We start from the raw sequence: 26,141 nt of genomic DNA on the forward strand, positions 1-26,141 counted from the left end.
AATAGGGGTGTGGCGAGATCTCGTGACGATATTTACAGTAGGTGAGCCCCGCGCGACAGTAGGTGAGCCCCGCGCGACAGTAGGTGAGCCCCGCGCGACAGTAGGTGAGCCCCGCGCGACAGTAGGTGAGCCCCGCGCGACAGTAGGTGAGCCCCGCGCGACAGTAGGTGAGCCCCGCGCGACAGTAGGTGAGCCCCGCGCGACAGTAGGTGAGCCCCGCGCGACAGTAGGTGAGCCCCGCGCGACAGTAGGTGAGCCCCGCGCGACAGTAGGTGAGCCCCGCGCGACAGTAGGTGAGCCCCGCGCGACAGTAGGTGAGCCCCGCGCGACAGTAGGTGAGCCCCGCGCGACAGTAGGTGAGCCCCGCGCGACAGTAGGTGAGCCCCGCGCGACAGTGCTCTTACTGTCCCAATCCTACACGTGACTGTTTCATAGGCAGTTGTACTAATCTCTTAGCTCTGTACTGTATTTAAAAAAAAAAGTTCTGTCTCTGTTTGCACTTCAAGGATAGTCTTAATATGACTGGTTATGGTTATGAATAGTTAAATTACAAGAGATTTAGGAGAAAAAAAAACACAAACCATAGGCTTAATATGACTGGTTGTAGTTTGCACTTATTGTTTGCACTATATAAGATCTAGAAAGGTTTTATTTTTATTTTATATTTTTCTTATAGAATCAATGTGTGAAAGAAACCAGTCTGTTAAGTTTGCGTTATATGATTTTGTCAAATAAAACTCTAATTTCAAGCCATTTTTCATTTTTGACATTTTCTTTAAAATTTATTTTTAAATCTCGTCTCGTTCTCGTGAACCCAATATCATGTCTCGTCTCGTCTCGTGAAATTAGTGTCTCGTCACACCCCTATAGCTAAATAACAAATCAAACTTTGTTTTAAAAAAGTTGTGCACTTGACTTGCAGTGCTGTGTGTAGCTGTTCTTAATAAATATTTTTCTTAAATAATAGGTCTACGCTTCTTCAGTGTTGCAATGTTAATTATCGTCATTCTGAACAGATTTCGCTCAATCAAATAGCCCCAAAATGGGTTTAAAGAGTCCACTTTTAACACTCTGCTTTCTAAAAAGATTTCTTGGGTTTAAATCGGGCTCGGGCACATAATGACAGTTTATGGGCTGGAATTTTTTTGGCCTGATCTAAGCTTTCTTTGCGTAAATGATTGTTTTGAAAGTCTGAGCCATCACATAAATGCAGTAGTCAGATTATGAACAGATACAGTATTTAAGTGCATGTAAACGCAGTCACTGTTGTATTGCCTCAGTCTAATTTCCTGTAACACTGAAACATTGGTCCAAAGTCAAATCTAACCCTGAATAAAGCTAAAAATAGGCTCTGTGAAAAGTTCCAGTGAAGGTTGTTTAACGTGTTTGGTGTCAAAATTATCATCAGGGAGTGAATTTCTGGCTGATTCGCAAATTCAGTGGAATTCAGTGATTAATTTCTTAGTATCTGTCATTATTAGAGATTCTTTCATTTTGTTGTTGTTAGTAACTGAAATTTGGGAACAGGACCGTGTCATCCTGTACCAGAACTTTAAAAACCCTTCTTTGTTATTCAGTCTTCTCTTCGCTGAGTCCTACCTTTGTCCATCAAGTAGGGTCTGGCCTTTCGCCCAGAACAGAAGCTTCTTTTCTCTTCAACAGTCCTTTATACGTTCTCTGCTTATTCTGCAGCCAGATGTTGAAGTCATAGACTGAACTCGCAATTAATTAGAATTTTATTAGAATATTTTATATAACTTTTATATTTCATAATAAAATGCTTTTTTATTTAGTCTTCATATTATATTACTAAGTGCCATCAACTTGATGTCCCACTCTCCTTGACCATATTGACAGTGGTGATTCAGAATTTCCTGTCTTCTGTTTGGGTCATGGTCCTCTTAATGTCCTATTAATCTCTATCTCGTAGCAGACCGTCATCTTCCTCTTCCTTTCTTGTTTTCCGCTGTTCCCAGCATTATCATCTTTAAATAGCCAGTCAGTAGCCATTAGCCAGAGAACAATTGGGCTTACTGATAACTAAAGCAGTGCACGGTTTGGATTTACTTAAATTTTAGTATAAGAAGTATAAGAAAACAAATAAACTTGAAATAAACTTGATCCTTTGCAACAGAGGTAATTCTCGCTCTTCCTTTTCTAGGGCAGTCATGATTAGAGCCAGTTTCATCATAACGTTTTTGATGGGATTTGATGGGACTGCACTTGTGGATACTTTTAAGTTTCATGAACTGTTTCAGATTGACTGTGATTTTATTTTCTTTATTTACTTGAGTAGTTGTTGCTTCTCATAATCTGGATTAGAACATTACTCAAATATTCACTATTCACTGTATACCTGTAACTCTACCTCTTCACTACTTTACAACTGATGCACCAAGAGCTTGGCAATAAACTGAATGAAATTCAGCCTTTGTTAAGATGGACAATCTTCAAGCACAATTCAACATCAGATCAGACAATCTACACTCAAGATCTTAAGATGCCGCATAGGTAACACATAGACACCTTATAACAAACGACGAAATACCATCTTGTCAACCATGCAACATCCCACTAACAAAGAAATAGGGGTGGGCAATGTTATATCGTATACACTATATTGTGACACAGAAACATCATGATATTAAAAATCCCTATCGTGATAATAGGGATGGTTTGTCTTAAAAGTAGTCTATTATTTACTGTGAAAATTTAAATACTGTGAATATTGTATTTATTGTATAATTGTTTTAGTTTGCAGTTTATTTGCATGAAAATATTCTGCAATATTATTTGCTGCATTATATTATTTTATGCTATATTATTTATTTTGCCACATTATGATTATACTGTTATACTATTATACTATATTCCTGAAATTAATGAATTATTTTTCTGTTTTCCTATATTGCCAAGTATGTCATAATCGCAACAATACCCTCAAATATCGTGATATTATTTTAGAGCCATATCGCCCACCCCTACAAAGAAACACATCCTCATCGAGTGTCCTGCCCATAACCGTATAAGACAATTTTACTATCAAGAAAAAAAACATCACCAGGGAAGTTTAAAGTTTTTTATCACATTTTAACCTCAAACATCTAATTTAATACATATGTAGTGAGTTACATTTCCCTTATCATGCTATAACCTTTGAACAACTGTACTCTATCTAGACATATACAACCAAGTGTATGCCACAAATTCTGGCAAATTTGTGCTGAAGTGGCAATAAAACCCCAACAACCAACCAATGTAGGATAATACATATCATATCGCCAAGGTCATGGTAATACACAGCCATACTGGGCATGTTGGTGTTTTGGCACTGGAGGTTTATACAGCTACAGTACATAAGGGAGACACAAAGCCGTTAAACCCATTAATATTTGTTTTTTATGTCAGTTTAAAGGTGCAAAGTTCTTAAACAGTGTGAAAGTTGTTTAAAAGGTCAAATTCCTGCGCCGAGTAGCTTGACCTGTCTTCTAAAGTGCATACACTGAACTGTGTGAATCATTTATTGGTGTGTGTGTGTGTGTGTGAGAGAAAGAGAGAGAGAGAGAAACGTTCTCAGTGTGAAATCTGTGGAGGAGGATCTGAGATTAGACTATGCTTCAGACTCTTGGCAGCTAGTAGGTCTGATTTATCTTCAAAAGAAAACCACAGATAAAACCATTGTAAAATTTTCTAAATCCCACCCTTAAAGGCTTAAGCTGAAAGTGCAGCACCACCAGGCTCTCGCTCCCACTGTTATCTTGTCTTACCCGTCTCACTCTGTGAGGGAATTAATGTGAGAAAAAGGCTAAACATAGATAATAACTGTAATTATTCATCTTTTTTCACTGTAATTCTTACTGTACTGAGGTCGTGCCCTTCTGTCCAGCTCTTTGTTCAGTCAAAGTCAGGAAATCCGTTGAGCATTTTTTCCTTTAACTCACTTTTACTGGCTCGCTTGTGCTCATTTCTCTTTACTGCGTAGTTAACGTCATCCTTTCTCCCACAACGTCGCTATTCATTCCTTTAATGCTTCTAGATCTCTTTAGTCAGCTTGTACTTTTCTCGTTTGAGTGGTCAGGGATCTGGATCACCTCCCTGCTGCCTTTTGTTTCCTGCCTCTGGAAGCCTTTAACTGAATGCCAGCCTTATTCTGTACACAGTGTGGTTTGTGGCCTGAGACATTTGCTGCAGTCAAAACACTGGAACTGTGTTTATATGTATTAGAAGTGGACAGTGTGTGGGAGAATGAAAGAGAATGAATGGTTTGGACATGATGAAAAAAAAATCTAGCATGGCATTTTCTAGATTAGCGTATTTGTAAAGTATACATATTTTTTAATTCACATTTTCTCCCCAATTTACACAGCAAATTCATTAGTGATGATGCCCCAACACCAGGAAGGTGAAGACTAGCACATGCCTCCTCTGATACATGTGAAGTCAGACTCTGCCTGCTGATGCAGCATTACCGAGTAGCATCACAGTGCTAACACTCGGAGGAAAGCGCAGCGACTCGGTTGTGATACATCAGCTCACAGACGCAGCCTTGTGCTGATCGACATCACCTGAGTAGTGATGAGGGGAAAATGCCCCATCTACTCTACTGTACCCACCCAGAGAGAGAGCAAGGTCAATTGTGCTCTCTCAGGGCTCAGGCAGCTGATGGCAAGCTGCATGAACAGGATTCGAAGACTGGAGTTAGAGTGAGGCACAGTGAGGTAGAGGGTACTTCTCTTGTTGTGCAAGAACTGGAAATTGCAAACTTTGAATCACTCATGTTTTTGTAAAGTATTGAGATTTATTATTATTTTTAATGTATTTATTACTTTTTTTTACAATATCGCCTAGCTCAAATTTTATTATAAGTTAATATCGTAATTATCATGACTGACTAAATGGCCTAAATGTCATTAATTGCAAATGCAGAGGCTTTCCAACAACCCATACAACAATATAAAACAAACAAAAGAAAATACAAAAAATGAGTTGGAGACTGAATACTAAAAGCTAAAGTGTGACTAAGTACAAATATACTTGTGTAGACATATAGGGGTGGGCGATATGGCCCTAAAATATGTTCACAATATTTTATGGTATTTTTCGCACTAACAATACTCTTGGCGATATGACAAAACGCTGAATTAAAAAAAAAAAAATAAAAATATATATATATATATATATATATATATATATATATATATATATTTCAAGAATATACTGCTGCAGCAAAATGAAAATTATTCACTAAAATATGTCATATTAAAAATACTAAGAATTTTATCAGATTTGTAACAGAAGTCAATGATCCAGAATGTCATAATATTAATAATGCACATTACATATAATCTCTATATATCCAGGATTAAAGTAAAATAAATGATACTGGACAGATATAATCTGTCTCTAGTAGATATATAATATAATGGGAATTGAGAACAGTGTGAATTTTTTTTTTTTTTGTTGCTGAAAACAGTAAAAAAAAAAAAAAAAAAAGTAGTACACTGATGTGATAATTAGGGGTACGTGATGTGGCACGATATTGTAAAGTATAATATTGTTCATGATATTCAAAAATGTTTGCGATATTATTGCGTACGATACGATACGGCACACGCCTAATAGACATTATGGGCCAGTTTCTAGACAGGGATTAAGTCCTGCATTTTGAATTAAGATTTCCCATTGAAAACAAAAAGAAAACTCAGGGTAAAACTCAGTTTTATAGTCTTAAGGCTAGGCTTAATCCCTGTATGGGAAAGTGACCCTATATCATCTGTTTATACTAAAGAAATGATAAATTCCTCAAAAATCGAATAGGAACTATCTAACTACTCTCTCTGTACTTCTCTGTAATAAGATGTAATCAGACGTAATGCTGGCCTGCCTTCCCTTTTCTACTTCAAGCATGAGCTCGCTTGACCAACTCCCATTTTGAGGTTCCTGGGGTCTTAACTATGACGCCGTCCACATTCTTGCTGGATGCGGACATCTAATTAACTATTCACAGCCCACAGAGGGTGGTGGATCCGCATGGCTTGCAGGAAAACCTGATCTGCAGTGAGTTAATGAATGCTGCAAGCCAGAGCAGCATCAGGTGTCTTTCTGGATCGTATGTCTCTCAGGTTTAATGCTGTTGGTTTCTTTTTTGTGCTGAATATATAAAAAAAAGTGTATTCATGTGATGAAGACAAGATAATGAACATGTACTCATCTGATGTTTATTATGTCATTGTGTTCCTCTTCTCTGTAGAATATGATGGCCCGTCCACGATGAGATACCAAAGCCAAGGCGCTGGATTCAGCTCCAAGTCACTAATGTACAACGGCACCAGCAGAGTAATAGTAAGTGCTGATTTATGCTGTTTATAATAGCAAATATATATATATATATATATATATATATATATATATGGAGTGCAAACATATTGGGACACCTGCTAATTTATGGATTCTTCTGAAAAATTAAAACTCAAGAGTATTAAAGAGTTTATCATGCTTTTGTTGGAGATTTTGCAGAATTGCTCTGAGAATTTGATTGCATTCAGAGACAATAAAATCACCCTAAATTCTCAACTCATCTTTTAACTCCAGAATTATTGGATTGAGTGCTTATCTAACCAATCTAACCAGACTAAATGATCATATACAGTGCAACAAACATAGGAATCTTTATTTTGGACTCTAGGTACTATTTAAAAAATAGACGCAACGCAACCTGAGTTAACCAATACTTAACCCCACTCCATTAGAGTTTAGATTCTCTGCCTGAGCCTAACTCGATGCCCTACCCAAACTCGGGCTGGATCTGGCTGAGATTTCCCACCACTTTCCTCGGGCAGCATCGGGTCAGGCTCAAGAAAATGAGGCCTATAATGATGCCTAAAATGAAGTGTTTATTCTTAAACATTTGTTAATTATATTACAGTAGATGAAAGTCATTGTAAATTATTGGTACCACTTTAAAATAAGACTACAATTATAAAGGGTTTATAAATGTTGGGTTAAATTGGGTTATTAATAGTTACTAATTAGGTTGTAAATGCCAAAAATCATTAATAATCAGTTATAACACATACATAGAAAGGGCAACAATGACCTGTTGTTTGTCAAATAGTGAACCCACAGCCATCTATATTGTTGCCCTTTCTAAGTATGTGTTATAACCGACTATTATTGATTTTTAAGACATTTACAACCTAATTAGTAACCATTAATAAAATAATAGTAAACCATTTAGTCTTATTTTAAAGTGGTACCTAAATTATATATATATATATATATATATATTGTTCTTGATCTATATTTGTTTAATGATTGTGCAGTGCATAGCCTTATTGCTGTTTTTTTGTTTTTGGATGTAGGCTATAAGCTTAATATAAAAAAATTGTTTGTTTAGAAAGTGTTTTATATTATAATTTTATGTTATAAGACCTGTTTATTAAAGGCAATTTTCTTTAATAATAGGTCTATGTTTCTTCAGTGTTGCAATGTTAATTAACATCATTCTGAACGGATTTCGCTCATTCAAGCCCAAAAAAATTGTTTCGTTTTAAAAGCTCAGTTTTAACACTCTATTTACTCAAAATGTCCAGTTTAAATCAGACTCTGGCCCATAATGACAGTTTATATGGTGAGTGGATGTTTTTGGATGTTTTTGGGTTTGATCTGAGCTCAACACACTGTCCATAACCCAGACTCCTACCCAAAGTCTTATTTTAGGTGTGGGCATTTGTTGTCTCTATGACAAAGGGTCTCAATGCCCCAACCGTGACACACTTTAACACTGCACCTCTGCCTCACGCCGGTGTAGTATTTGACATTCTCCTGCCACAGCCATGTTTAGAAAGTTTAGAAGGTGAAGTCCAGCACCAGTGGGCTTCAATCGAGCTCAGGGTTCATCTGGAACATTCCCAACTCATGACCTCATGAGTCAAACGCCCAAGAGGAGGCCTCAATAACTCCTGCTGCGATAGCAGAAAAACAGGGAGATGTGCCAGCACAGACTTAATCCAGGCTACAACAAAGACTGTGGTGAGAATTCAGTGTGATTTAATGGTTTAGCACTTGTTTGAGGTTTCTTAGTAAGGATTTTAAAGTACTAAATACAATTAATTCAAAAAATAAAAATCCAAATTCATGCAAAGTATAAGTATCACCTCTTGCTTAGTTGACAGATTTGCACATCTTTGCTGGATTTTCTCAGTCATCTGGAATTCAGGCTTTCAGTTAACAGCTGTGCTGAACTCATCAAGAGTTAATTACTTGAATTTCTTGCCTCTTAATAAAGTGTTTGAGAGCATCAGTTGTAAAGTAATGAAGAGGTAGAGTTACTGGTATACAGTGAATAGTCAGTCAATCTGAAATATTTCAAGAACTTTATTTCAAGAAATTAAACACATGTGCAGTTGAAAAGACCATCAGAAATGTCATGATGAAACTGGCTCTCATCAGGACCGCCCCAAGAAAAAAAGAGCGAGAGTTTCTTCTTTCCGTTATTGCACAGGATAAGTTCATCAGAGTTGATTTGGTTTGAGTATTTTTGTTTGTTAAACACTTTTTTTTAAGTTACTACAGGATTTCGTATGTGTTCCTTCATAGTCTGGATCACTTCAGTGTTAATTTACAATGTAGGAGAAAAAACAAAGCCATTAGTCATTTGTCAGCATAAATGATTTAGTCTTTTCACTAATTCTGCAAACAATAAAATATTTTCATTCCCATTTTTAGCTTAAATATTTTTAGTTGTCAAATATTCAGAGTAATACTTGGTTATAAACAGTGTTGTGTTGTGGAACATCAGCTAGCCTCTAGTGGCACTGTATAGTAGGAAGAGATCTAGTCAATGGTTGGGACAATAGGGCAATGGGGAAATAATTGGTTAAATAAATAAATACCTATTATATAATAAATAAATAAATAGGTAAATACCCCTGGCATAGAAGATGCTTCTGCTACTTTTAAGTTGTATATCTGGCTGCATTTTGCCTAAATTTCCTTCGGGATGAATAAAATATCTGTCTATCTGTCTGCCTATCTGTTTCTGTCTGTTTGTCTGTCTGTCTGACTATGGTTATGCATAGTTAAATTACAAGATATTTAGGAGAAAAAACACAAACCATAGCCTTAATATGACTGGTTGTGGTTTGCACTTATTGTTTGCACTATATAAGATCTAGAAAAGTTTTATTTCTATTTTATATTTTTCTTTTTCTTTGACATTTTCTTTAAAAAATTTTTTTAAAATCTCGTCTCGTCTCGTTCTTGTGAACCCAGTATCGTGTCTCGTCTCGTCTCGTGATATTAGTGTCTCGTCACACCCCTACTATTAACAGTTCTGTAGAACTGTTAGACAATTTCACAGACTGGGAATCAGCCTAGTTCAGGACTATACTTTCCTTTCAATAGTAAATCTCCATTCAAAATGCTGTGTATTTCAGGACTAGGCTCAATCCTTGGATTGAAATCTTCCCTAATATGTTTGTAAGTAAATGCAACATGTAATTTTAAAAGTGCATAAAAAATAAAAATAAAAAATGCCTAATCCTATTTTTTTTTTTGTCCTGTTCTTACCCAGAACCCCCGGTTGTCTCAGTATGCTGGAGGATTCAGCTCTCGCTCGGCCGTGGAGACGGGCACTCAGCGCAGCAGGATCAGCTACGGCGTCCCCATGCCAGCTGTGGTGGGCCATCCGTATGCTTGCTACGATGACCAGTACATTGGCGGCCATTACGCAGGCCAGGCTCACGCTTCCGACTCCAGAGCGGTCAGCCGGATTGAGCAGGACGTAGCATCACTAGGCCTTCAAACAGTACCGCTACAGTCCTCCCCTGTGCCCAGCTGGATGAACCAAGAGGGCATGGCCTCCACGGAACATCACACCTACTACGGCCCCAGCACTTTACCCAACGAGGCACCGATACGACGCACGCTTAGCGGTACGCTAGCTCGTGAGGGGATGAACAGAGGGTGGAGGGAGGCGGAGCTTGCTCATCAGTATTCTTACAAAGGCCCTGCTCACCGCACCATCACCCGCATGAACAACCGGCAGATGCAGCAGCAGAGGATGAACAACAGCACCATGCAGTGGCATCAGATGTCCAGCGGGGGCAGCACCATGATAGCCGGTGGGCACTACCAGACCGGCATGAGGAGGGCGGGGTCCATGCACAGCCTGAAGAGCGTGGGCCGAGGGGTGGACATACTCGATGCTGGAGTTGATGGAGCTACAGGCAGTGATATTCAAGGAGGGTGAGGGAATTAGCGCTAACTCGCTAACTGCTAACTGCTAGCTTTCCATGATAGCAGTGAATGCATGCAACCACGAATTGGTGTTATGCAAATTACAGCATTCTAATTGGTGCCTACCAGTTGTGTTACATGCTGTATTTAAATATCAATGACTAATCAGTTTAAAATAATAGTTTTAATCCCCCCAAAAAAATGGAAATATGATTAGTATAGTCATCATACACTGGCATGCCAAAAGTCATGGGACAGGAACTATATCCTATGAGTACTAAAGAACAGGATGGGGTCTGCATTAAATATGGATGTGATTTGTTGTGGCTCGTCATTTTAAATACACAGATTCCCTATGATGCATTAAGTAAACTTGTAAGGTCACTCTAAAGCATTTTCTTTTTCCATTTAATTTTCTGTAGATTTTACTAAAATGAAAAGTAAATTAAAATCTATTTTGTTCTTCTGAGCATAAAATTCAAGGTAGAATTACTGTACAGAGAAATTTATATAACAAAAAGAACATCAAATAAATTAACTTACAATTTAGGCATAATAACTAAAAACAATAACAAATAATAACATAATATATATATATATATATATAATACAAGATGTAGGCCTGATTTTTTTATTTAACAATGTATTGTCCAAGAAATAACAGTGATAAAAGATACTATTGTAATTATAAGACGCATCCTTCAGGGATGTACATCGTTATCAGAATTATATCGGTATTGGCCGATAATTGTTTTTTTTTTTTTTTCTTTTTTTTTTTTTTTCCTTATCTGCATTGTATTTTTTATGCTGGAAAAGGACCAAGTGACACTGCACAACTACAATTATCCAACACTGGCCATGTTATTTTAAAATGTATTGATTTAATCTAATTTTTATTTATTTTTATTAGTTTTGAAGTTTGAAGGCTATCTATTCTCTCTGTAAGCTATAAATGTGTATATTGGCATTCATTGGCAGATATGTATGTGTAATATTAGAAATCGGCATTGGCCCAGAATTTCGATATTGTCACTATGATTGGGAGATTGCAGGTTTGAATCCTGTTCATGCAGCTTGCCATCAGCTACCAGAGCACTGAGATGGCGCTCTTTCCCCTCATCACTCCTAGGGTGATACCGATCAGCACAAGGCTGCGTCTGTGAGCTGATTTATCAGAATAAAGTCACTGCACTTTCCTCTGAGTGCGCTGTGATGCTACACGATATATCGAAATATTAATATTTGGCCTTACTTCGACTACTCAGACCTGTGTAGCTTCACTGGTGATTTAGGGATTTTAGAATCAACATTTAATTAATGGATTATTCCTACAGTATACAGTAAATGTAGAACAATTGGTGGAATTTCCCTTTTAGCAGGCAATTGGCACACTGTCAAACAACAGTGGCAAACAATAGACAGCCTGTCCTGTGATGTTACCATGTATTCAACCCTAACTTTGTTCTTTCTGTTCCTATTTTTCTGGCCTTTGAACAGATTTCATAGCCTGGACATGCCAGCTGCAGTCAGCTATCTCAGCTCCTCAGACGTTTCTATGCAGATGTTGGGAGCAGCGTATGTCCAGCACCAGTGTTACCACAGCAGCGACGCCAAGGACCTGGTAAACACCAAGTTTTATAGTACAATTTTTTAGATCCTGCCGACAATTTGATCATTAACCAACAGAAAAATATCATACATACAATACATACTTTGTTATGTGTTGTTTTTTATCCCAAGCCCAAAGTTTTTGAACTTTTACTTTTTGTCTTCTAAAGGAAGGAAACTCAAATCAAAGGAAATAATTTGATATAAAAGAGCTTTTGTTAATCAGTAGACTCAGTAAACCTGGTGAATGGAATGTTTTCCCAGTGTCCCTAATGATAATCCGCAGGGCCTGGGGAGAAGAATATTCCGCTTGAGAGCACATGCTGACAAAAACAGAGCAAAACCTTTCATTTAAGCTGCAGATGTTTGAATGGGTTGCCATGTATAACTGAACTCCACGCCAGCGTTCTTTATATTAATAGATAATAGGTTTGTGAATCGAAATTGAAAGGAATATAAGGCTCAATCCCATTTCACCCTTGGCCCTAACACTTACCCCTACCCTTTGATTTCAAGTGTAACCCTTCCCCTTGGAACAGAGTTATAATAGAAAGGGGGAGGGGGGTGAAATTCTGCCCCTAAGAATAAGGAAACACTTCAAGTTCTGTAGCCTAGCTGCTGCTGTTGGTTACTAGTTAATTTTAGGGCATATTTTATTGTATGTCTTCAGAAAGGAGGGAGGTGGTGCAGAAATCAATTATTATTTTCAATTTCTTTATTCTTTTGTGATGGGGAACTGAAATTAGGTTTTATTAGCTTTTATTTTATTTTATATTTCTGTTCCACCTTAAGTGCTGCAGGCTCTGCTCTCTGTTGCACCACTTAAGGTGGAACGGGAAAGTTAGCTAGCTAGGTAGCTACTGAGACATTTTCTCAGAGGATGTCTGAGAAAAAACACGCACATGGTTGTTCTGGAGAGGAATAAAATCACAGAGGACCCCCATAAAAGAGAAAATTAACTTAGGATCCCCTGAGAAACTAATCCCGTCCAGATAGGGCTTTAGTGTCGGTCTCTAAACATCTGTGTTTCTTCTGAATCCTGAATAGGTTCGAACCCTGAAGGGCATCCCTGCACTGGTGCAGCTCTTCAGCAGTGAGAACCAGGAGGTGCAGCGCTACGCCACCGGCGCCACTCGCAACCTCATCTACGAGAACATGGACAACAAGACTGCACTTATAGAAGCCGGAGGCATCAGCAAACTGGTCAGTGCACTGAAGGAGCCGGACGATGAGCTCCGCAAGAACATCACAGGTATGTGGAGCAGGAGGATCTCACAGAAGGCATTACCACCTACACATGCATATCCCACATGTGAGTGCAGTGTTCTTAAGCTTCTATGGAACATGACATAAGTCATGGGACATGATACTAGTCTCACTTTCAATTATATTTAGCAGGTCAGTGTATAATAGTGAACAGATAGCTGTGCCCAGGTGAACTCCCAGCCATATAACTTCAACCTTTGAAACTAGGGTTTGGTTTAGGGTTTAGGGTTGGGTCAACACAGTCAACACAAGCAAGCAATACAGGGCTAGAATAGAAACGTTAGCGGAACTATCTGAGCCTCATCATTTGTTTGTATACCAAAAGTCTGTCTGCTTTTCTCCGCATAAAATTCACTCACATGTGACCGGAGTAGCACTGCTGAGGTAATATTATGATTGAAAAAGCATTGCTGTAGTAAATGTATGACTAAAATTGCACTGCTGAGGTAAATTCACAATTTAAAATTGGACTGCTAAGGTAAATTTATTTTTAGAATATCACTGCTGAAGTAAATTTAATAAGAAATTTACATAAGCAGTGCATTTTAGTCATATAACACTTCAACTGTCGTAAATACACAATTAAAATTGCACTGCTGTGGTAAATGCATGATTCTAATAGCACTGCTGAGGTAAATCCATGTTTTGAATATCACTGCTGAGGAAAATGTAGGACTAAAATTGCACTGCTTATGTAAATTTATCATACAACACCTCAGCTGAGGTAAATTTACAATTAAAATAGCACTGTGACTAAGATTGCCTGTTGAGCTAAATTCATGATTCTAATTGCATTGGTGAGGTAAATAAATTATAGGAATTGCAGTACTGAGGTGAATTTATGACTACAATATCAGTACTAAGGGAAATGTGTAATTAAAAAGAGCACTGCTGAGGTAAATGTATGAATAAAATAGCACTGCTGAGGGAAATCTATAATTTGAAGAGCACTGCTGAGGAAAATGTATAATTCTAATAACACTGCTAAAGATAAATATGTACTTTGTGTATAAGATTTGTTTGTTTGTCTGCCTGCTACAATATTAAAAAGGTTAAGAGCTCAATAATTACTTAATTACTTAATTATTTTTTTTGTAGTTCTGTAACTGTGTTTTTCTATTAATACATATTAAAAAGAATTAAAACCTGTGGAAAAAACTGTTTGGTATTTGGTAATCTGCCTTCAGCCAAACATTTTGGTGGTTAATGATTATTTAAGTAGCTGTTTTTAGAAAGTAAAAGGCGCTTGGTCTGGTAACTTAATCGAAGTACAGTGCGTGAGTCTTGGTGACGTGAGCGGAGCTGGCAGCTAGGGCAGGTGAAGTTGAAGTAAATAGAGCGAGGAGTGTATCCTGAGACACAGAGAGAGAGAGAGTGAGACAGAGCGAGGGAGAAATTGAGTGGTCAGACTTTGCTGGACTCACTCCAGCTTTTGAAATCCTGCGAGACCACAGCCATTACCCTCCCAGAGGACTCCTTTGTGCTTTAGGACTCTCCTACACCCACCCCACCCTGAGCTGCCCCCTCCGCACACACATGCACACAACAGTCCTTGACATTCTTTGGAGCTCACCCCGCGGTTGCCCAGTCTCTTAGTGATATTTTATGGCCCGCCTTCAAATATAGTCAATGGGAGAAACCCCCCATAATAGTGTGGCCCCCCTACAGTCCATACTTTAGACCTGGACACTTCAAAAAGAGCAGCATAGTGGGCTTTAATGATTAATGACTCTTTCTCTTTTCTTGTTCTTTTTTCTCTGTTTCTGTCTGTAGGCATTCTGTGGAATCTGTCGTCTAAGGACAGTTTGAAGGAGCGATTGGCGAGGGAGAGTTTAGTGGAGCTGAATGAGAGAGTTCTGGTTCCTCTGTCTGGAGGAGGAAATTCTGGAGTTATCCAGCAGAGCCCGTCAGAGGCCGACATATTCTACAACACCACAGGCTGTCTCAGGTACAGTCCCACTTTTTATTAATGCCAAGAAATAGACATTTATATACAGTCATTATCGTCATCAGGTTGAAATGTTGGTAATTTGTAAGAAAGATAAAGAACGTTTAACTGGAACACTGTATAGCTAAAACTGCACTGCTGAGGTAAATTCATGATTAGAGTAGCACTGCTAAGGTTAAAGTATATCTAAAACTGCAGTGCTGAGGTCAATTCTTGATTACAGTAGCACTGCTGAGGGAAATTCCTGATTAGAGTAGGACTGCTGAGGTAAATGTATAGCTAAAACTGCACTGCTGAGGTAAATTCTTGATTAGAGGAGCACTGCTGAGGTAAATGTATAGCTGAAACTGCACTGCTGAAGTAAATTCATGATTAGAGTAGCACTGCTGAGATAAATGTATAGCTAAAACTGCACCGCTAAGGTAAATTTATGACTAGAGTAGCATTGCTGAGGTAAATTCCTGATTTAGAGGAGCACTGTTGAGGTAAATTCATTATTAGAGTAGCACTGCTGAGGTAAATGTATAGCTAAAACTACACCACTGAGGTAAATTCATTATTAGAGTAGCACTACTGAGTTAAAAGTATAATCAGAAATTTACTTCAGCAGTGCAATTTAAGCTATACATTTACCTCAGCAGTGCTACTCTAATCAGGACTTTACCTCAGCAGTGTAATTTTAGGTAGAGTAGCACTGATGAGGTTAATATGTAGCTAAAATTGCACTGTTGTTGTAGCTTAGATGAGGAAACGTATTGGTAATGCATATCAACGATAATGTATATCGCAATATTGATATGTATTTTTTCCCACCCCTATTCTTTGCACAAATGTTGCCCATATCAGTTTAAAGCTTTTAGCAATTACTGTTTCTGCAACAGAAGAGCTGATTACTAATAATACTAATAATGTCCTTTTTCTTGCCCTTTTTATAATAAATATTGAATTTGTTTCACATATTTGACTGAAAGAGCTCAGCCACTGCTGCACTTTGCATTTAGCCAAACTGTTTACTGTGAACAGGGCTTATGAGGTTCACACACCGAGAGAAATCCACCTTTATCTCATCCGTTAACTCCTGTTTCACCTCCCTCCCCCTGCAGAAACCTGAGCTCAGTGAATGGAAGGACCCGGCAGCAGATGAGGGAGACTCGAGGGCTCGTAGACTCCCTGGTGGGGTACATCCAGAACTCTCTAGAGGAGGGAAAATCTGAAGACAAGGTCAGCCCTGAGAAACTAAATGCTTAACCCAAGTGACCGAGTTTATGTGCTTTTTCAGATCCTGAAACTTGAGTCTCTAAATACAAAAAGCCATTATTAATAGATATACAACTATAAAAGTATTATATTGAACATGAAAAGGATATTTGTTTGGGATGTGCTGATCTGATATTCCATGTGTTACACTATAAGGTGTCAAGTAATAAAGTACAAATACTTTGTCACCTTACTTTTAAAATCTATACTTTGGTGGAGTAATACTTTTTACACTTTTAACACAATTATCTGAATTTTCTGCTTCTCACATTTGAGAAAAAATAGCCTTGTTACTCCTATTTCATTTCAGCTTGTTTTCATTCCGGCTTCTTATCATCCAAAAAAAAAAGCCCTATCCTGATACAAATCTCTCCATCCAGAGTGATTGATAGCTCTGATTGGTGATTGGATGTAGAGAAGTATAAACATATACCATTCCGACACCCAATTGGTTTATCCTGTGATCCATCACACCTGCACACGACCCCCCTTCACCCCATCCCCCCCACTCCAGCAAGAACATAGCAGACGTATGTAGCCTAGTATGAAGATGATCCGTGCAGAGGCTTCTTAACTTTAATATATTTACATTCTACTAAAATACATTTATTTTCAATGGCCATATATGCAGCTGAAACACTAGGGAGCCTAGTGCGTCCCAAATTATATTATCAACATTAACATTTTAGTAATACAACATTATAATCATTATGGCTTTTAGAAAAATGGGTTTTGGGGAGGGGGGGTAGTGCACTATAAGATGTTGGGGAAAAATATATATAATAAGCAATATATAAAATACATAGGCCGAAACTAGGAAAAGCGATCATATCCGGCTGATATCGAAATCAGACATCAATAAGTAGTACTCTGCCACATCTAATGTCTGTTTCATGGTAACCATGGAAACTAACTTACCCTTTCTCTTTAATCCAGGGTGTAGAGAACTGTGTGTGTGTTCTGAGGAACCTGTCCTTCCAGCTGTACACTGAGATCCCCCCGTCAGTGCAGCTACGCTTGGAGGGTCCGACCCGAGCTCAGGACAGCCACCGCAGAGACGCCATCGGCTGCTTCACTCCACAGGGGAAAAAGACCAAAGATGTAAGTGTGTGATGTCCACAATAACTATTTATCTGTCTGTCTTTCTGTCTCACTGCCTAACTATACATCTCTGGGAAAAAAAATACAAATTGAAAACCTCTGGAATATAATCAAGAGGAAGATGGATGATCACAAACCATCAAACCAAACTGAACTGCTTGAATTTTTGCACCAGTAGTGGCAAAAAAGTTATCCAAAAGCAGTGTGTAAGACTGGTGGAGGAGAACATGCCAAGATGTATGAAAACTGTGATTAAAAACCAGGGTTATTCCACCAAATATTGATTTCTGAACTCTTAAAACTTAATGAATATTAACTTGTTTTCTTTGCATTATTTGAGATCTGAAAGCTCTGCATCTTTTTTTTTATTTCAGCCATTTCTCATTTTCTGCAAATAAATGCTCTAAAAGACGATGTTTTTATATGGAATTTGTGAGAAATGTTTGTAGTGTATATAATAAAACAACAATGTTCATTTTACTCAAGCATATACCTATAAATAGCAAAATCAGTGAAACTGATTCAGAAACTGAAGTGGTTTCTTAATTTTTTTCCAGAGCTGTATATATTAAGACCATTGCTCCCTCAGCTTTTATGCTACAATTATAAATAATTTATGTTTTATGGCAGCAATGATTTTAAACCACATAGGCTTTCTTCCAATTTTAATGCATTCATATCTGGGAAAAGTAGTTAAATTAAGATTATTTCTGTATTCTCGTGCTGATTGGTTGTGCTGGTTTGTGCCCCCCAGCAGAGGAACCAGGAGCTGTCTACGTTCACAGAGGTGGCGCGAGTGCCCAAGGGGGCGGAGTGGCTGTGGCACCCACAGATCGTGGGGATCTACAACCGCATCCTGCAGAGCTGTGATACGAACACCGCCACCCGCGAGGCTGCGGCCGGGGCTCTGCAGAACATAACAGCGGGAGAGAGCCGGGTGAGACGTCTCCAGCACACAAAGCCGGGCTTGTTTTCAGACAGAAAAATGTGCACCGCTATTAGCACAGGGAAGCAGACAGGCTTATCTCCATTGTTTGCAGGTTCTGTTCCTGTTTGCTGTTTGCTTTAATAATGACAGATCAAGTTCATTTCAGTCTGGTAGACATGCTACAACAAAAAAAAGTTTAAAGCTGTTTATCAAACACTATAACTTAGGGCTAGGCAATATTGCTAAATGGTGATATACAATATATATCTTGATATTGTCTTATCCCATAACAAAATAACAAAAAGGCACTTCTGAGACAAAACTACATGTTTGTGATTTTATACAGGCACATTTACACCATTTAGTGTCATATACTGTATATTAAAGTAGCTTAGTACAGTACAGGCCAAAAGTTTGGATACACCTTCTCTTTTTCAATGTGTTTTCTTTTATTTTCATGACTATTTACATTGTAGATTCTCACTGAAGCATCAAAACTATGAATGAACACATGTGGAGTTTTATGTACTTAACAAAAAAAGGTGAAATAACTGAAAACATGTTTTATATTCTAGTTTCTTCAAAATAGCCCCCCTTTGCTCTGATTACTGCTATGTACACTCTTGGCATCATTCTCTCAATGAGCTTCAAGAGGTGGTCACCTGAAATGGTGACTGTTTTCCAACAGTCTTGAAGGAAGGAGTTCCCAGAGGTGTTTATTAGCACTTGTTGCTCCTTTGCCTTCTTCACTCTGTGCTCCAGCTCACCCCAAACCATCTGGATTGGGTTCAGGTCCGGTGACTGTGGAGGTTCAGCTCATTTTTTGTTAAGTACATAAAACTCCACATGTGTTCATTCATAGTCTTGATGCTTCAGTGAGAATCTACAATGTAAATAGTCATGAGTATTTTGGTTTGTTTAACGCTTTGTTTTAATTGTATTACATATTTCCTTATGCATTCTTTCATAGTCTGAATTACTTCACTATTTATTTATAATGTAAGAAAAAAATAAAAACATTAAATGGGGAAATGAAAGGTGTGTCCAAACTTTTGACTGCTATTGTATTGCAGAAACAAATCTGCATGCATCGCCTGAACTCTGCAGAAACAGTTCATTTCCTGTTTGTAATGGAAATTCCGAGTGCTGTTTTTAACACATTCCCAGGCCTAAATTATGGTAACTCCAGCCCTGCAAGTGGGAAATGGGAGTGTTCCCCTCGCTGCCACAAAAAAATCGCATTTCAGAGACATTTTACAGATCACACGTTCACCACACTTCACTTTCCCTCTTATCTCAGCGGCGTCTTTCCCGTCTCGGTCCCCCGTTCACATTCTTCTCCTCCGTATCTCTGCATCTGCTTCTTTTCTCCCATGACCTTGCTTTAGTCTGCCCTCATGTGACTCACCTCTTTCTCCTCTTATCTCTCCCTCTCTCTCTCTCTCTTTCAGTGGGCGTCGGTATTGAGCCGTGTCGCTTTGGAGCAGGAGCGAATGCTGCCCGTTGTTCTAGACCACCTGCGGACCCCCACCGACGCCGAGCTGCGCTCTCTCACCGGCCTGCTGAGGAACCTGTCCCGACACACCAAGAACAAGGCCGATATGGGTCAGTGCCAGAACAATCACTGAAACCATTGAAATATTAAAATAAAAAAGAAACAAATCAGAGTATATGTAAACAGCAATGCTCAATGGTTGGAGTGGCGCAGTGGATAACACCATGCCATTGAGCTACCACGTCATGTGGGAGACTGGGGTTCAATTCCCAATCTGGGTGACCAATTATAGTCCATGGGCAAGACTCCTAATACTACATTTTACCTCCTCTATAATAGAAATAACCTTGACCAAGTCGCTCTGGATAGAAGCGTTAGAAGCTAAATGCCATAAATGTACAGTAGTTGAACAATGAAACTGAAACAGCTGTCATTTTAGTGTGGGAGGTTTCATGGCTAAATTGGAGCAGCCTGGTGGCCAATCTTCATTAATTGCACATTGCACCAGTAAGAGCAGAGTGTGAAGGTTCAATTAGCAGGGTAAGAGCACAGTTCTGCTCTAAATATTGCAATGCACACAACATTATGGGTAACATACCAGAGTTAGAAAAAAAGGACAAATTGTTGATGCACGTCTTGCTGGCACATCTGTGACCAAGACAGCAAGTCTTTGTGATGCATCAAGAGCCACGGTATCCAGGGTAATGTGAGCAAACCACCAAGAAGGACCAACCACATCCAACAGGATTAACTGTGGACGCTGTAAGAGGAAGCTATCTGAAAGGGATGTTCGGGTGCTAACCCGGATTGTATCCAAAAAACATAAAACCACGGCTGATCAAATCACGGCAGAATTCAATGTGCACCTCAACTCTCCTGTTTCCACCAGAACTGTCCGTCACCACAATAAATTATTGTGCACTAAAACCAGGTGTTTCAGTTTTGTATTATCCAACCCCTGTATATTTAAAATGTAAAATAAATACATACAAATATTTATGGTTAGTTGAGTCACATTTAAAGCTGTTGGCTGCCAATAGTGTGGTTTACCGTATTTTTCGGGCTATAAGGCCCACTTAAAATACTTATTTTTTCCCAAAAATCGTCATTGCGCCTTATAATGCAGTGCGCCTTGTGTATGGATTTTGCTTGTGTTTACTGACCTCGATTTTTATGTGGTACACGGCGCTCTGTTGTGCAGAATTCCTCACCCACGCCAGAAAAAGATCCCCCTCTTGGGCTAGCGCGCGGTTACCTTTGACTGCCGTACTGCCTCTCGGCTGTGGCTAGTTTCCACTGTAGCTCCGTGGCCAGAACAAGGTGCCGGTAAACTTTCCTTTCCACCCGTTCTGGGGTAATAGCACAAACTGTTTCTTTTTAGCGCCCACTTCTAAGTAAAGTTAACCTCTTAACACGCGCTGGCCCACCGGCGGGCCAGAAATATTTAATATTTCATAACTGGCTGTGTTTCTGAATAGTTATGAACAGTTACAGGTTCAATATAGACATCCAATATACCATTTTAAAGCTTAGAATCTCTGCTTTTGAGCTATTTAGCCTATTTAGCGGAATATCCTTTCAGAAAATAAACATTTAGGGCGAAATATGCCCGAAACTCTCATATTTGCGTTTATCGTTCGTCCATATTTCATCGAATGCGGTCATGTCATACACCATTCGAACCGTCTGGCTCTCCGGATTCCAGAACTGTGCTTTTACTGTAGGATGTATGTTTCATGAATTAGAGCTGCGTCAGAGCGCATGTTTCCAGTAATAAAAGGCTCTCCTTTTGTCCTGGGGTAACCTCCGGTCACTGCCGCCACCCCCCGAACACACACCCGCGCTCAGCCACAGGTCCTACCTTCAAAACGCGTCCAGACTAAAGAGAATCCATCAATCCAGTCTCCTGTAATCCACAGTTATATCCAAACAGCGCTGGAAATCACTTCATCCAGAAATGAAACTTATCCAATCTTTATCTCTGTTTTAAAACCGTTTATTCAACGAATTCGGCACAACACGCTATTATAGTCAGAAGCCTCGCGGAGTAATGCGGTACTTGCTGTGCTTCAACATAATATTATGGTCTGTCAGAGCGTTGCGGCTACCGTTGTCAGGAGCGTCGCGGATATTGTGAAGGATTTATTGCTCAGAGTTATTGTTACTGATATAAATAAAGTTTCATTTAGTGCGCCTTATAATCCAGTGTGCCTTGTGTATGGACTAACACTAAAAATAGACCGTTCACTCATCGTGCGCCTTATAATACGGTGCGGTCCGAAAAATACGGTAATTGTGTTTAAAAAAAAAAAAAAAAAAAAAAAAAAGTTATACAATTGTGCTCCTGGAATACATTTTAATTATTTTGTTGCTTTGTTACTAGTGAATGTGAAACAAAGCAGCAAAACATTTGTCCGAAGGTCGAGTACACATACAAATGCCCTTTTTTTTGTAGGTTTTCATTCGTTTTGCTTTTTTTTTTAAACCATTGATTAACTTAAATAGCCTAAATGACAAAACTGTAGTTACATAATATATATGAGGTACAATTTCACTGTTTAATATATATATATACATATATATTAAACAGTGAAATTGTACCAGTGCATAAACCAGCGTATGCATGGCTGCCCTGTAGATCTATGCACAAGAGCACATTTTCACCATCACTGTAAAATCACAGCCTTCATTTGGCTCACCACTGAAGTCACGCTCTTTCCGGCACTGTAAATCTCTCAGGGTTCAGTGTGTTTAACAGAACTGGCTTTGTGCTCACAGTGAAAAGCCCAGTTTGGCCTGTAATCTCTTGCTGTCTGTGTTCAGCCTTTTAAAAGGACAGTTTAACCCCTCCTGTTGTGACTGGACTATAATAATGTTAAAAAATTAACTTTCTCTGATTTTGTTTGAGTAAAATGAACATTGTTGTTTTATTCTACAAACTACAGACAACATTTCTCCCAAATCCCAAATAAAAATATTGTCATTTAGTGCATTTATTTGCAGAAAATGAGAAAAGGCTGAAATAACAAAAAAGATGCAGAGCTTTCAGACCTCAAATAATGCAAAGAAAACAAATTCATATTCATAAAGTTTTAAGAGTTCAGAAATCAATATTTGGTGGAATAACCCTGGTTTTTAATCACAGTTTTCATGCATCTTGGCATCATGTTCTCCTCCACCAGTCTTACACACTGCTTTTGGATAACTTTATGCCTTTACTCCTGGTGCAAAAATTCAAGCAGTTCAGTTTGGTTTGATGGCTTGTGATCATCCATCTTCCTCTTGATTATATTCCAGAGGTTTTCAATTTGGTAAAATTAAAGAAACTCATCATTTAAAGTGGTCTTTAATTTTTTTTCAGAGCTGTATATTTTCTACTAATTGTTAAAATGGATCTAGTTCTTGTGAACATTACACTTTGCTATTTATGGCCTTTGGGCCTCATTGACTTGAGCTCATACAAGTCGTTTTTCGAGTTAAAAGAATGATTATTCTTTTGATGCATCACTTTTTTATACACTTATTATAGGGTTGCCAATTAATTTCTTATAAGCAGTCATTTTGGGCTGTGGCATAGAAAATGGTAACACTTTATAATAAGTTTCATTAATAAACCATTAACTAATGATTAATAACTTAACTTAATTATTATTTTTTACATTTTAAGAAACTAAAAAGTTGCTATCTCATTTGTAAATACTAATGAATGCATTGGCCATATAAACTGCAATGCATATGATAAACATTTGCCTAGTTTAAAATTCGCATTTACTAGTTTTATTTATTTAACATTTATTAATGTTCAAATTCTGATGAGCTAATGATTTGCTAACATTTTTAATATAAATATCCATGCTAATAAATCAGTGTCATGTGTGAGCATTTGTTAATATTCAAATTCTGATGAACAACTGCTTTGTTCACATCTACTGATCATTAGTTAAAAATACATTAATGAAAGTTATTATAAATTGTTACGGAGAAAATTTCTATATTGGTCAGATTAAACAAAGAAAACAACAATAGCTTTTGATCTGGATTTTGTTTGGGTGTTCTAGAGTGAGTGTATTACAAAGGCTCCTACTTAAACAGCTTGCCAGAGGTTTGCTTTCTTTCCTCCCAACTCAAAACCAGATGCTGGAATTTTTATTGCATAAGCAAAGGAGTATCATACTAACTGAAGTCATCTTTGGAATCTGTTCATTCAGATTGTTTCCATTTCAATTCCCACCCTCGTTCTTCCTCGTTCTTACTAAAATCAGTTTGTATACATAGTGGACTCTTTTCAGCCTGTTTTATTCTCTTTGGTGCAGTTTATCAGGCAGGGCTACATGGTGTTTTGAATTGATATTGTCTATTAAAAGGATGACTTGGCCGACGACTAGGCTTAATCCCTGTGGAATACGTTTTTCAGACAGGGTTTAAGCCTAGTCATACACTGTATTTTCCTTTTAATTGAAAAAAAAAACATTTAAGACACTGTGTTTTCTGGGACATTCCAGGATTTTGGTACATTTCACGGTCTCATGGTTTCATGGTCACTTCTGAAAATGTGATCTTCAATTTGATCATTTTTATTCATATATTTATTAAATACAGGTAATAGACTATCAAAAAGTTTGATTCGTCAAGCTCAGGTATCAAAGCAGTTTTTTAAAATTAGATTATACAATATATTTGGTAACTTATAGTAACAGGGTTGAGAGTAACAGGGTTGCAAATCTAGGCTAAGTTGTGGTTTACCCCAGGAACAGACGCTAACTGTAAAATTTAGCTATGTATACAAGATCAAGGACAAGCATGGTTATATAAGTATATAAAGTAAATTTTGACTCTACTCATTATTAGTCTTACAATATGAGTAACAGTGTTGCGTTCACTGAGTGACACACACAACTTGGACAAACATATTTGGAAAAAAAAACTTGAAAATTGTTAGAGCACTTACTCTTGGTCTTGCCATGTGGGCAGAAAATGTCCTTGTGATGTCACTTCCTTTGTGCCAGTAGACAAATATTTTGAACTCTTTCTCTGCAGGTAAAATTCCTTACGGTAACAGGGTTGCGCACATGTTGTGGGACACAACTTAATAGTATAAAAACTGTAACATGCAAAACAATGTAGACCAAAGAAGTTGTTTTCATAAGTAAAGGAGATGCATATCAACAATATACAAGAGGAGGTAATTTATTTAGAGCTTATTTTAATTGTTAAATTTGCCAAAGGAGTTGGTCACCCAATGTGTGGGACAAGAGAAAACGGCCATTTTTTGAGGTGGTCCAAAGGTATTCGGTCTTTTGTATAATATCTAAGGAGCTTATTTTTCCACCATATTTTACAGTTTGTCTTATAACAAGAACATTATTCACAAAAATAGTCATTTAGATATTTTGGATATGTACATTTGAAATGTAAGTGGTGGGACAGGAAATGTACCAAAATCCTGGAATGTCCCTTATACTATCATCATTCTCACTTCTACTACTCACTACCAAACGTCTCCACCCTCCTCTCACTCGCTTCCATCTGTTAAACCCACTTCCTCATTCATTCCTACCTCCCTCATTCTTACTATTGACCTCATGGCTGTCCTGTTTTTGTTTCATTGTTTTTCCACCCTGTAGCTACCAAAGTGGTCAATATCCTGGTGACCAAGTTGCCTAGCGACGGGCTTCAAAAGGAGCCGCCCAGTGACGTGGTGGTCAACGTCTGCGGTGTTCTCAACAACCTGGTGATTGCGAGCTCCATGGCTGCGAGAGATATCGCCTTCTTTGACGGACTGCCCAAGCTGGTGGGCATCAAGACCTCCCATGACAGCAGGTACATTAACCCTTACAACCCTACGGACGGATTTTACATCCAAAATCTCACCTTGTGTTCTCAGCTTAATTACTCAGGAATCCGTTCACACATAAACATAATCCATATATGGTTAGAAAGGGCGGAGCTTACTCTTTCTAAAAATAGTGATCACATCCCAGTGCGATAAAGCTAAATCTACAAGAAACCCATTGAGAAAAACACCTAAAAAAGTGAGAACTCCTTCCCCAACCAATATTTAATATTACATATTTACCTTTAGTGCTTCAAACATATTGTGGCGTGGAAGAGGAAGGAATACCCGTGAGACTCATGATGAACGCTCATAAGCTCTTTTATTACACAGGCTTGCCACTCACTTACAGTCTTTAACAAGACTAGGAGAGCTAAAACCATCAACCTCAGAACTCAAATAGCCCAAAGGCCACCAACCCAGCTGTGTGTCTCCCAGATGGCAGATCCAGAGTGGTGCCCACCCT

General features: G+C 38.3%; 1 protein-coding gene across 4 annotated transcripts in view; it reads left to right on the forward strand.

The window, feature by feature from the left end:
• Positions 1-26,141, forward strand: part of pkp3b (plakophilin 3b) — a 209,806-nt gene that overhangs the window by 14,845 nt on the left and 168,820 nt on the right. For 3 of the 4 annotated variants that reach the window (XR_007429062.1, XM_022667087.2, XM_022667085.2), the window contains 10 exons: positions 6,251-6,342; positions 9,575-10,248; positions 11,737-11,860; positions 12,895-13,099; positions 14,887-15,061; positions 16,165-16,282; positions 17,255-17,419; positions 18,174-18,356; positions 19,799-19,952; positions 25,467-25,662. Coding sequence is in view for 3 of the 4 variants with exons in the window: in XM_022667087.2 (XP_022522808.2) it covers positions 6,251-6,342; positions 9,575-10,248; positions 11,737-11,860; positions 12,895-13,099; positions 14,887-15,061; positions 16,165-16,282; positions 17,255-17,419; positions 18,174-18,356; positions 19,799-19,952; positions 25,467-25,662 (2,086 nt within the window). In the remaining variant the exon portion in view is untranslated. The remainder of the gene's footprint in view (positions 1-6,250; positions 6,343-9,574; positions 10,249-11,736; positions 11,861-12,894; positions 13,100-14,886; positions 15,062-16,164; positions 16,283-17,254; positions 17,420-18,173; positions 18,357-19,798; positions 19,953-25,466; positions 25,663-26,141) is intronic. The other variant, XM_022667086.2, reaches the window with a different exon arrangement.

This window comes from Astyanax mexicanus, chromosome 23, assembly GCF_023375975.1.
Source record: "Astyanax mexicanus isolate ESR-SI-001 chromosome 23, AstMex3_surface, whole genome shotgun sequence".
NCBI classification, from domain to species: domain Eukaryota; kingdom Metazoa; phylum Chordata; class Actinopteri; order Characiformes; family Acestrorhamphidae; genus Astyanax; species Astyanax mexicanus.